The sequence below is a fragment of the Scophthalmus maximus genome, chromosome 2, assembly GCF_022379125.1.
Source record: "Scophthalmus maximus strain ysfricsl-2021 chromosome 2, ASM2237912v1, whole genome shotgun sequence".
In the NCBI taxonomy this organism is placed as follows: Eukaryota; Metazoa; Chordata; class Actinopteri; order Pleuronectiformes; family Scophthalmidae; genus Scophthalmus; species Scophthalmus maximus.
In genome coordinates, this window is record NC_061516.1 from 29,842,501 (window position 1) to 29,857,500 (window position 15,000).

The 15,000-nt window shown below is 43.6% G+C and overlaps 1 protein-coding gene across 2 annotated transcripts; it reads right to left on the minus strand.

The window, feature by feature from the left end:
- Window positions 1–177: 177 nt before the first annotated feature.
- On the minus strand, window positions 178–10,284 carry prox3 (prospero homeobox 3). 2 transcript variants are annotated; one of them, XM_035624684.2, is made up of 7 exons: window positions 9,935–10,284; window positions 7,549–7,633; window positions 5,121–6,973; window positions 4,850–4,957; window positions 3,784–3,896; window positions 3,168–3,273; window positions 178–1,783 (listed from the first exon to the last, which is right to left on the minus strand). In XM_035624684.2, the coding sequence occupies exons 3-7, from the start codon at window positions 6,969–6,971 to the stop codon at window positions 1,610–1,612; spliced, it is 2,352 nt and encodes a 783-aa protein (XP_035480577.2). In that variant the 5' UTR covers window positions 6,972–6,973; window positions 7,549–7,633; window positions 9,935–10,284; the 3' UTR covers window positions 178–1,609. The 2 variants fall into 2 exon arrangements, with proteins under 2 accessions (XP_035480577.2, XP_035480576.2); XM_035624683.2 differs by having other exon boundaries at window positions 4,850–4,963; window positions 9,935–10,283.
- Window positions 10,285–15,000: the final 4,716 nt, after the last annotated feature.

Consider the following 15,000-nt stretch of genomic DNA (forward strand, 5'->3'; position numbering starts at 1 on the left):
CAAAGCCACCATCCAAGTGTAAGCATCAGTGAGTGTGTGTGTGTTACTGTGGTAGTGTTGTTAGATTAAAGGATTAACATATGATGGCATTAGTGTTGGCTACCAGGATCTGTGTGTGTGTGTGTGTGTGTGTGTGTGTGTGTGTTGGGGGGGGGGGGGAATCCAGACACCACAACACAAGCTTGGTATCACTTTAATTCACTGTTCAGTTTAAACATCAAAATTCACCAAGTTTGCGTGAGGCACAGATATACAGTACATTAAAGAATACAGTTTGTATGTACAATATAAAAGAGAGAGTGATCGAAGCGATGAGAGAAACGTACGGGGTTACAATACAAAATTGAAATATAGGAAACATGCATTTGAAAACACAACACAAATAGTTTACCTATGGGCTTCGTCTCGCAGAGCTACGATTAAGCCAGAACGGTCAACCAAAGGCAGATACGCCGGAAGTTTCCTCAATACCTTTTGGAAACAAATATTGATAAATACTAACTGATCAAACGGCCTGTCAATTTTAGCATAATGTTAAAGGAATACAAAAACATAATTTTTTAAACTGTAAGAGTACATCATGAAACAACAAAACAATAATTTTACCATTTTAAATTCAATATATTGTCCCTCTTGACAGTATTTTAATTACAATTAGATTACACTGTTTCATCATGTACAAAAGCTTTATAATAATGTCATATTAAACAGACTGATACACAAGCAAAAAGAATCCACGACCTGAAAACTTCCTTTTTGAAATCATCTCGCAGTAAACCAAATTAAACCGTGAAAACTCCAAAGGGAGAGTAGAGCTGAAATTTTAAGTGTAATTTTTAGTTGCAGTTAATGGAGGATTGTTAATTACACACTAAAATATTACCACTTTTTCTTAAAAATGACATTTTTTTCAGAGCACATGAACGCTGCACTCTGCTCCAAGTGAAAGTGACGATAAGGGAAACGGGACCAACCACCTAATCTTGTTATATATTTAGGTTGTGGCCATATTTGAATCATGTATTTGAGCAGCACCCTTTGTGAACAGCTGTCAGTATTTCATTACTGACTGGATGCATAAAACTTATACTAAATATATATATGGTCATAGGAGTTAATCATGTAAAACAAACAAACACCTTTGTCATCTCACGGCGACCATTTACAGTGACCGTGAGTGTTTTCATGATATTATTATGAAAGGCTATCCGTCCATTTTATCAAACCTGTGTCGCAGCACTGCTATTTCACAATTCAGCTGACTGGTGGAGAATGTTTGCAAAGGGAATTCCTGTCCCGTCCACTCGTACCAATTCAATGGCACGGTCACATTCTTTGATAAGTGCAGTCACAAGACTCCCATCACAGCACTAGCTGTGTCAGGCTGCTGTAGTCCGTGTTTGTCCCTGTACACAGTCACATAAAAACGTTTTATTAACTCAAATGACCTTTTGTCCCCCGCCCAATATAAAGGAATTATGAACTGTAGCACTGAATGAAATTGTACAGTATAGAGCGCTGTTATATTATTCCCTTCTCTCAGTAAATGTTCGTCTGTGCATGGATTTGTGCATTTGTATGCATGCACCAGACCGCAGCAGTTCACCCGTCAGCCGACAGGACAGCCGGGCAGTCTGAAGGCATCTGGCACAGGGCTGTCAAGTTTACAGATGATTTTATAAATCCCTTTCTTCCAGCAGGGGTCGCTGTCTCTCCCGGTCCAAATGGCCGAGTAAAACTCCCTCAGAGCCACCTCGGACACTTCGATAAATCTCTCAGGGACCTGCGGAGAGACACTCGACGTTATCGCAGGATATTTGTGGGTCTGAGAATTTTCGCTTGAAAATTCTGGACACACTTGTCTTACCAAAAGGCAGAAACCGGACATAGTTTTATTTTGCGAAATTGTGTCTCACATCGGCTCAAACGAATCCAGACCGGCTATAAGCATAAGATTTAGTCATATGTCCAACCAACAATTAAAACTGTAATTAGAAATGTAATATTTCATATTGTTACACATCCAAACATATGCTCTACTATGGGGCTAGGTTCGACGAACAGTAGAGCTACAAACCTAAACACTCCTGTTAAAGGATTTTATTTGCAGTTAGTGACGTTTCGGGCACAATGATCTTCCTCGGACTTCTGATAAATAGAGAGTCGCCGTCTTAAATACCCATAATTCATGTTTACCAACTCTCATGGTGTATCGAAACTGTTATCAGCAATAAAACTATCATAGTAAATATCATAATAAATTCTACTATTTCCATCCAACTTTTCAACCCCATGTAGTTGGTTGACGACATATATAATACTACATATTTCATCTTTATTAAGCACCACCCCACACATTTAAAAATTCTTATATGCATACTGAAGACAATCTAAGTTTATTCATGGGTACGTATCTATTGTACGTTTATGCAAGTTATTAAACAGACATTATAATTATTATCACTACTACTACAACTACTACTACTAATAATATTTTTTTCACTGATAAATTAAGCAGAATAAATAATAATTATTATACTAAGAGGGAAACTCGAACATGTGTTTAAATGAAATATGAAAATCCATGCATCATTTGCTGTTGAATATTCTATAAACATCTGCACAGTGAGACATGGCTGGTTAGCTCAGTTTGTCAAAGCTTGGTGCTAATAACGTCAAGGTCGCGGGTTCAATCCCCATACGAGCCACACACGTGTCACATTGAGAAGTAGGGAAAATATACATTTAAATTAAGTCCTTGAAAACATATTGGTATGATGAACATACATATCTTTACTGAGTGCAAATCCAAAATGCTCTGACCATTGTAACATTAATTAGTGCATATAATACTGGACCAACCAAGGCTGTGACATCAAAAATGGCAGTTACATTATAATGCATTAATGACGTCGCACACGTGACCTTGTGCTGCTCCTGTGTTCACAAGCAACTGCACCGACATTTTGCCATTAAAGGAAAATCAAGGTGCCCAAACCATTTTATTTTTTTAAATCTAAACGCTGCTTTCGCTGACCTTGCACCACTGTAAGGTATTAAAACAGCCATCTAAGGACTATATGCAGTTCTACAATTATCAAGCTGAAAGCTATGGCTGCAGTGGAAAATACACATGCGGCACATTGACACACACACACACTCCCTACCTGGTAGATGTTACTCTTATTGTAGTGCATGTTGAGTATGCGGTACAGTTCCGTGTCACGGCCCACTCGCAGCTGACTCTCTCTGCCCAGACGAGCTGCACCATCCCTGGGATGAACAGACGGACACATGATTTAGATTCAGCTATTATAATAAAAAGCATGCTGTTAATAGAATTCTTTTTTTAACGAACACTAATGCCAAATGCATTCACTGGCTGTTTTTGACCTCTTGGATTTACATAATAGTGGGCGTTACATTCACAATTGTTTTAAAACTAATACAGTACTGGAAGCAGTAGTGCCAGTATTACATTTGGTCTAATAATTACAAAGAGATATTATCATTTTGGTAACAAATGTACAAATTAAACACGACAATTAAACATGACAATTTAACCTAAGGTTAAAGGATAAGGTAAGGATTTAGCAATTTGTAATTCTTTCTTTTGACAAATTACAAAATAAGGCATGGCACCGTATGCACAGCATCGGCTGAATGGTTGTCGATGTAAAAAACAAAAAAGAAGACAAATCTTTACCAACATGGGATTCTATAAAACAATGGATGTTTCAGAGCACACGAGTTTAACATGAACCAGTGCCAGCTTAAACCAACCGGGTGAGAGCCTCGCGGACAGCCTGTCGTGCAAAGCGCTCCATCTGGATGTAGAAGAACTCTCTGAAGTTGCTGAACCATTTAATCATCTGGGAGGTCACACAGCGGTTAAACTAGACAGTGAACAGGAAAACAGCAGGAGAAGAAGTGAGCAAGAGCCGGGTGGCTCTTACATAAAGATGAATACATTCACATAGTGACACACCAATTTCACTTGGAAAAAGTTTTTTTGTATTTTCTTTTAAACAAAACCCTGTAATATTCACAAAAATTAGTAAAACCACCTCTATGATTGTGTTTCCATCATAATACCACATTATTTATGCTGCACAATTAATAACTGTTTTAAACAACAGTACACAAATATTTTAAAGGCTGAATTTTTGGTATTTCTTATATATTTACATAAAATACACACAAACACACACACACACATATATGTGTGAGTGTGTATTTTGTTGCTTGCATTTCACTGATTTTCTATTATTTATAATAATGTTATTCCAGCATAATTTAGTGAATTATCATATTTACAGATATACTTTATCAGAGTATTTTCTTTTCCAGTCCCTGCACTTCACTTGTTGCAGTGACAGGAATACTGCATCCACTTCCACTCTATTGCTTATTCAGGTTGTCAGTCGTGGTTGTGAAGGGACTCAGAATCTCAGAAAATATTATAATAACAAGTTGTGTATGACTTCACATTATCATGGCTGGTAGGTACACAGTACTATCAGCAAAATGTTCTGTAATGCTTTGGTCATGGACACTAAATACATATTGTAAGAGGGTCATTTAGCTTCAGTAACTTTAGCTTTAAAAAAATTACAAATAGTTTCACAGTTACAGTGACCTGCTCTAGCACTAGCATAGCATAAAACATACTGATTTTCATAAAATAATGTAATTTCATGAATGTAAATGCTTAGTGAGCCTCGATAAAGCATTTTTTTAATAGTAAAACATGGCTTTGAATATAATATATATATAAATATATATATATATATATATATATATATATATATATAGTTCTTGATCCAACATGGCAACAGAGTTCACACACCTTGACATCAGGGAAGTACGTCTTGAGAGTGTTGGAGCTGGGATAACGTGCGTGGAAGAACATGAGCTTGGCTTTCTTCAGGTGACAGGGAGACAAGCCCTCCTGGCTGTATACATGAGGCCAGTCAAGGAGATACACATCCTTTTAAACACACACACACACACACACACACACACACACACACACACACACACACACACACACACACACACACACACACACACACAGAGAGAGACACACAAAACCTTCCAACTTAAAGACAAAAGGATATTCCCCCGGCTGTCAGGTAGAGCTCTCCTCCATCCATGCCTCCCCCTCCTCTCATCCCCCCATCTCCCCTCATCCCCCTCTCCCTCTCTCTGCCCCCGTGGGCATGTCGAGCGAGGGAGGGGTCCAGGTGACCGAGCAAGGGGAGCGGCGGAAAGGAGGGGTGAGACGAGAAGTCCAGGAAAGGGTCGGAGTTCAAATAGTCCTTGCGGGGCGGGGGCAGGTGGGGGAGCTGGGGGTGGTGGAGCGCACGCGAGAAGAGCTGCTGCATGGAGTAGTGCAGCAGCGGCAGGGGGAGAGGGGGAGGCGGGGGCGGGGGAGGAGGGGGAGGCGCAAGGAAGGATGAGGAGGAGGAAGAGGACGAGGAGGAAGAAGGATGGGAAGAGGAGGGGTCCTTGGGTTGTGACGCGGGAGGTAAAAGTGGAGGGTGAGAGAGAGGGGGAGGGCGAGGTAGAGATGGGTGATGCAGGGAGAGGTTCGGGTGAGAGGAGAGAGGTGGGCCGAGGAGTGGGTGAGACTTTCGTATGTCAGGTGACCGCTGAACGGCCAATGGCATCGTCAGATCCGATGCCTCAGTGCGATGTGGCTGTCCTGGAGGCCCGCTGCTCCCGTTCCTCATCTTTTGGAGCTGCTTCTCTCTTTCTCCGTCCTGCCCTGCCATCTTCTCCTCCTTCCTTCTCGTCTTCTCCTCCCCCCTTCCCCTCGTTAATAGTCCCATCCACACTCCCCTCTCCCTCCCTCCGTCATTCCCTTCATCGGACGGGAGAAAGGAAATGGCGGCGGGAGGAGAGGAAGGCGTCAAATCTGTGGTTTCGGTGTAGAGGCGTAGGACTCGGTCGATGACTCGAGCCACAGCGCTGCCAAGTTCCAGCTTCAGCGCCTGAGCAAACTTCTGCCCCCCCTCCTCGCCCTCATCTTCGATACCCCCATCCCAGTCCCCTCTTACCAGCCCCCCACAGTCCAACCACAACCCTGCTCCCTCCAATATACCCTCCAACGGCAATCCTCCTCCTCTCCCTCTCTCCATCCTCCTTTCTCTGTCTTTTTGCCTCTCTTCTCTGCGCTTGTGGGTGTGGAAGTTATCAAAGGGGGAAACAGAGAGCAGGGAAAATGCTTCCTTTTCCATCTCTCCATCATCAATATCCTCTTCGTCATACATCGCTTCTGTAATGTCCTCCTCTTCCATCATCGCCACATCTCCCTCTCCCACATGTCCTCTGTTTCCATCTCCCCTCTTCTTCTCCTCCTCTGCCATGTGCTTCTCTCCAAAAGCCCTCCACACCTTCTCCTGCAGGACCTGCAGTCTCTCTCTCGCCTCCTCCAGCTGCTCTTTCAGTTCTTCCCTCTCTCGCCTCTTACCCTCCCTCCCTCCCTCGCGCCTCCTACCTCCCTCGTCTGCCTCTCCATCGGCCTCTCCGTCTCTCAGGCGGCTCTCCAGTTTCATCCTCTTCACTCTCACGACGTCTTGACTCCACTCTGCTGCCAGGGCGGCACCACTGTGCCTCTTCTTAACCTCCAACAAGCCGTCCTCTCCCTCCAGGCCTCCCTCATCTCCTCCCTCAATCCCTTGCTCCCTCTGTCCATCCCTCCCTCCACCGACCTCCCCCACGTCTCTGTCCTCCAGGTGCCTGTGTGTGCTGGGGTTTGTGTTGGGTTGTGCTCCAGTCCTCCTGGTGGCTCCACCGGGCTGATGGAGGTGATGGATGAGGGGAAAGGCGGGAGGTCTGAAGGCAGGGGGAGGGCGACCTGCACTGGGCTGGGGATGAACTCCAGGGAGATCTGTCGAGCTGAGGGTGGGGGCAAATGCATGTATCTGGGGAGCAGAGTCACCGAACAGATCTGTGGGTGAATCCATCGCTGGGGAGAGAGACGAGAGAGTGACCATTGTTGCTGAAGTTGGTGTTGTTTTGCAACCGATTAGCTGTAACAATACATTTACACAACTCGGTTCAAGCACACCTCAAGTGTGAATTCACCCAAATTACAAATAAAAGGTATATTTTCGGCTTCATGTTAGTCTCTCTAGTCATGCAGATAGTTTAGGTTTAATTTGGCACAGACATGCGTGTCTATGTGAGAGGAATTTCCTTTGTGGTACCCAAAGCCCATTTTTATTCAAAAAGCAATGGCAATGTGCATTTCCGAAAAAAACAATGCCCCCGTTACTCTGGATAATCCAGAGACCTCGATGTGAAAAGTTTTAAATAGAACAAGTTCATACAGGAGAAATAGACCTTATCATAATTGATTTTATTGTTCTGTGGATAACCTAGTAAAAAAACACGAATCTGAGAGACGCCGCTTTTGAATTTGCTGTGAGATGTAAGTAGTAGGTAAGAAAAGAAAAGAAAAGAAAAAGCCATGTAATGATTCTATATGGCATTTGTGAAACCAATCATCCTCATGATGACTGTGACATGACTTCCGCTTACCTGGACAGCTAAACAGGTCACCGTCCTATCAAAGGACGCAGCCACTTCCACTTGAAAAGTAATGAGTATGGGTCCTTGCACAGATCTGAAAAATAGAAGAAAGCACACGTTGTGAGAGTGTAGAAGAGTAAGAGTAAGTTAAGCCAACAAACAGAGGGTTGATATTCTCCTCCGCGGCCTTTGGACTTGTCATAGGAAGAAACAGCATGCTGCAGCTTTGACCCGGAACCCGATGGAAGACAGAGACAGAGAGGGTGTGGATAAAAGGTCAGCGGACTGGGGAGCAGGCTATGTGCTGCTGGTGCAGTAGGTTAACATCTGGCTCGTGATCTTTGTCACGTATCGGCCTCCTCTCTTTGCCGCTATCTTTCCTGTTCGTCTCAACAGCGCGGTGTCTAAGAACAATCCTCGTCGTGAAAATTCATGAAACAAAATGGAGGAATAGATCCACATCCAAACTGTTATTGTGTAATATTATAATATAAGGTTTGACTAAGATTTGTTTTTTAAAACACTTTTGCTGTGAAGATTTATATCTTTTTACTGGATAATACGTTCCACGCTGACAGTGTGTAATACTGCACAGCTTCCCTGTAAAACAATAGTGGAAAAACTACTCACTATTATCTCACTATTTCAACCAAGATCAAAAAACACACATCCCCGTTCCATTTTTATTTTCAGTGGGTAACCTCCATTTCCTTTGGACGCCCCTTTCCCCCTTTTCCTTCCTCTCTATTCCTCTCTCATCCCCTCTTCCTCTCCTCCCTCTGTTATCAGTTCAGGCAGCTTGTTAAGCACTGTTTGATCAGAGTATTTACCATCAAACACACACACACACACACACACGCACATTTGCACAAAAGCGAAAGAGGCTTGAGGGAGGGCTAACAATGGTCAATGGTCCTTGGGGAGTGAAATGGAGTGAAAGCGGCATGTATTTTTGTGTCTGTGTGTTTGTCCGTGTGTGTGTGTGTGTGTGTGTGTGTATGTGTGTGTGTGCATATGAGAGAGTGTGTGTTAACAGTAGTCCTACTTAGCCTTGATAACACCCCTAATCCACTTCAGATGGATACACTAACACTCGCCCAACAGAAAGATGGAGGGGTGGATGACAAATGGACAGATGTGAGGACAGACTGAGAGAGGTACAGGCTGCGGACAAAAATGCAGCAAATGAGATGCACTTGATTTTTCACTGGTCGCCATTAAAATTCATTAAATAGATAGATAGATAGATAGATAGATCGATAGATAGATAGATAGATAGGCTGTTGCATAGGTCCCCTGGCGCAACATGAAGAGAATAATCCTCCTATAAATAGCTAAATATCAATTATTCAAATGCCCTCTCTTCTCTACTATAATACAGCCCAGATGGCAAAGCAGCCAATGCGCTTATATCAGGGACAGATTAGCTTTTCAAAGCCAGCGGAAATCTGCACAAAACACAAACACTGAGCAATGAAAAAGGAAAGCTATTAACCACGAGATTAGGACTTGTGAACGGTGCACTTGGGCCGTCTAGCTGCATGGCTCGCTCACTGGGAGGACTGGCACTGCATTAAACACACACAACTTACTGGCATTAAATAATGTATGTCAGTCAATTACATATTTTGGGAGATTTTAATCTGGGTTTTATGTGTTGACAGCACATGTGACCAAAACATAGGCCGGGGAGAGAAAAAAATTCCCAGCGACTGACAGGTGACCTCTCTAGTATGTTGGGCTCGCAGGCCTATTTGCATGTGCATTTGCTAAAAACATATATTTTTTGCCCGCCAAAAATGTATCACATAAAGATACAAAATAAAATCAACCTGCTAGTTATGTCTGTATTGTTCATATGTAGATATCTATTTATCTATCTTTTTATATGTAAATATATGTAAATATAAATAAATTAATTAATATATATATAAATGGTCAAATGTTTGAAGTCTCAGCTTCTGCCGGTGCTGCCACGCGAGAGGAACCCACTTTGGCTATTCCCACGCACGAGCTGTCACTCGGTGTGTGTGTGCGCGTGTGTGTGTGTGTGTGCGCGTGTGTGCATGTGAGTGTGCGTGTGTGTGCATGTGCGTGCATGTGTGTGTGCGCGCATGCATGTGAGTGTGTCTGTGTGTGTGTGTGTGTGTGCGTGAGTGTGTGCGCGCGTGCGTGTGTGTGTGCGCGCGCGCGCCCTCGCGTTGAGTCCTGTGACTAATTGGCAGCGGTGGACTAATGTCGCAGTACGAAAGAGAAATAACGCACTCACGCACGCAGATCCCGGCGGTCCGGAGCCGCCGCTGACCCCCGCGCACTGAACGTGGAACGGTGCCAACGCCACGCGACGGGCTGCTCTGTGTTCCAACTTTTCGAAGAAGGAAAAGGGAGAGCTCACCCTCAGTCACAGGCTCCAGCGGCGTCCGTGCCCCCCGAAGCCTCCCGCTCCAGCGGCCGCTCTGGTGCGCTCCGCGTCGGTCGACTGTGTTCCGGCCGGCACCGGACGGGCCTCGGAGATCAGTGCGGGCAGAGAGGAGCCGGACAGCCGTCCCCCTCGACTCTCTCTCTCTGTCTTCTTGTCGAGCGCCTCCTCGTTGCACTAGTCGTGTGTCACCGTGCAGGGTTTCCTCGCTCCCTCGCCAACCCGCTCTCTGGCCATGTTCATCCTCACGCGCTGCTGCCGGTGTGGAGTGGCGCGCGGTGGGCGGGCGCGCTCCAGAGCTGTCCACTTGACGGTCCGGTCCCTCCCATGTTGGCATGACCCCCACTCTCTCTCTCTCTCTCTCTCTCTCTCTGTTACACACACACACACATAGTCTGAAGTAACTGATTTCAAATTGAAGCAATTCTTTCATTTGGTCATTCTTGACAGCAACAGTTTGTTACAGATGGCTGCTTGTTGGCCACGGACACTCCCACAGGTACAAGTAGATAGATACCCTAATGCAGCGGTTCCCAAACTAGGCCTCAGGACCCCCTGGGGTGTCACGGGACACCAATGGGAGAAACTGAATAACCTTTGGAAACAGTTAGCAATAGCCTATCTTTGCCAGCGGCACGGTGGCATTTAGCACTGTCACCTCACAGCAAGAGGCCAGTGGGGATGTCTGCGGGAATTTCTCCAGGTACACGGGCGTCCTCCCGCGGTCCAAAGACTGTAGATTGGGTTAATCCTCCGAACCCTATCTTGTATTATACAATTTTTTGTTTTCAGGACAACCTAGGCTTTCAGAATATGCATGCTTCAGTAATATCACATGAATGTATAAATACTTATATGACCATTAATACAAAAGAGAAAACAAAACGGAAATTGAATCTCACAGACGTTCATTATAATGACACACCAAACAACATGATGAAGATTTTCCCCTCCTGAAAGCGGTTCTTTCAAGCCTTGGCTATAAGGGTAAACAATTCAAAACATTCTTACTAATGCAAATCAAAAGTTATGTACATTTTTGTACCAATAAGTCCTTTGATTTTCCAACCCAAAAAGTCACTTATGCCATTCTGCAAAGGAGTTCCTGTCTGCAGTGACAGAGGAGTGTCAGTGGTAGTAGCAGGAGTAAACAGGAGGAGTGAGAGGTCCTGTTTACAGTGTAAAATCTTTGTGTTTTTTTCGACCAGTCCACAGCGTCTGATTGGTACAAATCTGTAACAAAGCCTCTGATTGGTCAAGTGGATCTAAAATGGACAGCTAGGAGTCAGCTCACAACAACAGTAGCTTTTTATGTCTTCAAAAACGGGATAAAAATGATCATAAAAGTCATTCAATGTTGGATTTATCATCATGGACATGTTGTACAAAGTCTCTGATAAGACACTGAAGTTCCAGGCCGCACTTCAAATATTCTGAAAGGGCCACAATCGTACGGAAGCCCTGCCTGGAACGGCGCAAGTGTTAGCTTCCCGTCCAAACAAACTGTAAGCTGCTGGCATAAAGTGATCAAATGTTATGAGGACTTTATAACATGACGCATTTTCTGTCGCATACGACAGGTTCGGGCTCAGACAGTTAATTGGAGACTCCAAATTGTCCATACTGTGAATGGTTGTTTGTCTTGGTATGTGTGTACCCCACCTCTACCCCCATGTCAGCTAGGATGGGCTCCAGGTCCTCCCCGCGACCCTTAGATAATGGACGGATGGATATCTCAGCCATAATTTGCATAATAGTTGAAAAAGAGTCAAATTTAAAATAAAACCATATGCAAATTAAAAAACAATATGTCATCAATCCTCTGATTTTTTTCTGTCTATGGTGATTTTGAAAGATGAGCAAAAGCATCAGTTGTAGCATTATAGCACCACAGGAAACATTTTAAACCTGTGCACACATTGGGGCCTTCTTTTGCAAAAACACAAATTCAAATCCATGTTTTTGGTATGCTCCAACAGCACCTCAGAGGAGAATTGGGGGTCACAAGTCCCTGGCATCCTTATTTTTAGGCAGTTGAAACCACAGTGGAGACGTAAGAGTTTTCAGCAGCAACATCTCTCCTCCTGTAAAGCCCATAATTCACAAGAGAAAGGCAGGTGGTCATTCATTAACAGTTTTATCTCACCGCAGGAATTTTCTGTGAGGCACAGGACAGACGCTGCATAGAAACAAACACAGACAATAACAGTATCTCCACACAGTTTGTAAAGAAAAAAAATAGTACGTCATTTTCAGTTTAATCTGATCTAATCTGATTCCAAAATAGTAAGGCATAGTCTGTATGTTAACAAAAAAATACTCTAATACTTATGAATCTAAAACAGTTGATTATGAAATTATGAGTGAAAACGTGGTTAAATAACTGTCTATATACAGTGTAGTATTTGAGGATTTTAAAATGTTGAGTGGTGGAGTAACACACTGCAGCATGAAGGCAAACAAAATTCTACTGCATAATAGGTTTTGAGAGTAAATAGACCGTATTTTGAACAAGCGCAAGAAAAACACTCTGTTCATCACAACCTTTCAGGTGCACCGCGGTGTTTTTAGCAAAGTCCAATTTTAATGATTTACACAGAAACATCCCGTTTCCATGAACACAACTGAGTAGATGCTTGACCCTGAGCAGTGCTTTGTCACCTGTTGCAGGGAGTGTTTTCCCATGTACACACACTTCCAAAGTGTCAACGGGAAAGTCTCATGATTTAACCAGAGCCAATTTCCGTACCTCAGTTAAGGTTGTTGCTCTCTGTTCTTATCTCGTTTTTTTTTTTTCAACCACCCAATGTATCACCTGAGTAACCTCCCCCTTCCCATGTCACTCCCTCACTCTTTCTGCCTCATCACATCGCTCTCGCATCTTTCTCTCCCTCTGATTAAAAACGGTTAGGCACTGACTGAAAGGTCGCAGTTGTTATGGAAACGAGGCCGGTAACAAAAGCAGGACGCACGGGTACAGAGGGAGAGAAAAAAAAGGGGGGGGGGGGGGGAAACAGGGGAGAAGTGTCTGAATAAACATAAACATGCAGACAGGAGGAGAGGACGGGAAAGGCAGAAAGTGAGAGAGGTCTGAATAAATAAAAACAATGCAGTAGGGGGGAGGGCAGGAGACGGCGAGGCCATGAGATGATGGCTCCATCTGCAATAATAAAAAGCAAAAGATAATACCAGGTTTTTTATCATTCTAGGAAGACAGCCGGGCATAAAGGTGTGGTTTTGAGTGTGTGTGTGTGTGTGTGTGTGTGTGTGTGTGTGTGTGTGTGTGTGAGTGAGAGAGAGCGGCAGAATGGGAGAATGCAATTGATAGATAATACATGGATCTGCTGGAGAATACTAAAAAGCACAAATTGTTCAGAGAAAAGCCTAACAAAAAGCCTAAAGTGTGTGTTTGTGTGTGTGTGTGTGTGTGTGTGTGTGTGTGTGTGTGTGTGTGTGTGTGTGTAAATGTGGGAACGTCACCTCTCAAAGGGCTCATATTATGTTAACCACTTAGACCAACATCAAACACTCGCTCCCTCACTCATGCGCACACACACACACACACACACACACACACACACACACACACACACACTTCAGTGGAAGCATGAAGGTGCCAGCCATATAAATAGGATATCCCACAGCGAGCGATAGAAAGAGAAAGGGACGGACAGAGAGTGAGAGACAGAGAGGGGGAAAAGAGATTATAAATTCAAAGCAGAGACAAAAAACGGGGGTGAGAAAAATGATGGGGGAAATAGTGGAGTGGAAACTGAAGAGACACAGAGAGGGCAAGAGCAGGAGGGGGTGAGGACAGATAGATACAAAGGGATCAATAAATGGCATAAAGTGTATGTTCATTGATTTACTTAAACGGAGAGAGTGATGGGGGAGACAGAGGGGTGGCGGGAGGGATAGAAAAAGCAGGGGAAATACCATGGGGCAGAAAGAGGTAGAGTGGACAGAAAAGGTTGAGTAAAGAGAATCCTCCAGTCTGAATCCTGAAAAAGCCGAAAAAAAAACTTGATACAGACGAGACGGCAATTAAGTACGAAGAGAGGGAGCACATGAGGCACAGAGACCTAGTTACAGCTGCATTTATCAATATTTTCATATTAACAATGGTTCAGATGACTATGGAAAACGGGAAAGGGGTCACTCACAATGACGAACCAACAGAATCCATCCTCTTTTAGCTCATTGTTTTGGTTTTCCAGTCTACAGACTGTACGTCCAAACGCAGCAGGGAGCTGCATTTCTGCAAAAGGAAGCAGCAAAAAAAAAGCATTTAAAACCTACATTGTTATACGTACAATGCAATTTTTATATTATATGAAAATATATCTGCAGCTTCTGATCACTTTCTAGATAAGCTTAAGGACATAACCATAAAAAGTTTTGTTCGGTTTCCCTCTTGCCCCAAAAAATTAATAAAATACCAAGAAATGTATTTATTATAGTTCAGTCTTCATAAACTTGGAAACCCACCATCTTTAAAAAAAAAAAAAAAAAGGAAAAACCGAGAGGCCAAAATTACAGATTAAAGCTGCAGTATTATCTTTACATTAAAGCCTTTGTATGGGTTAAGCTCCAAAAACACTGCCTGACACTGCCTACACCTCCGTGGGAGAAATCTTGTGAGCTGGGAAAATGAGGGAATCAAGAGCGTATGTTGTGTTAAGCAGAAGTGATATATGTCAAAACAGAGACTGGTAAGATGATCCATACAGATGTTTAGTTACATATACGAACAAAGCCTTATGTGGCTCTAAGGGTGGTCCTATACCTTTCAATTATATGTGGAACTGTTATTATTAAGTACAAAAAATATGATCTGGAAAGGGAAGAGTTCGCTCTCTATCCGTCTGCACGAACATCACAGTGCACATTTCCAGGGATGTTTGGATCTCCAGTTGTTACAACTCCCTGGATCAACCTTGGTTGCTACGGTTACTGCTGATGATAAAAGGGGCCCTGTCCAGTAATGCGGATAAGTAGTGGACTTGGGTAACCTCACTCTGACCTTGCCTCATGCGAGTGTC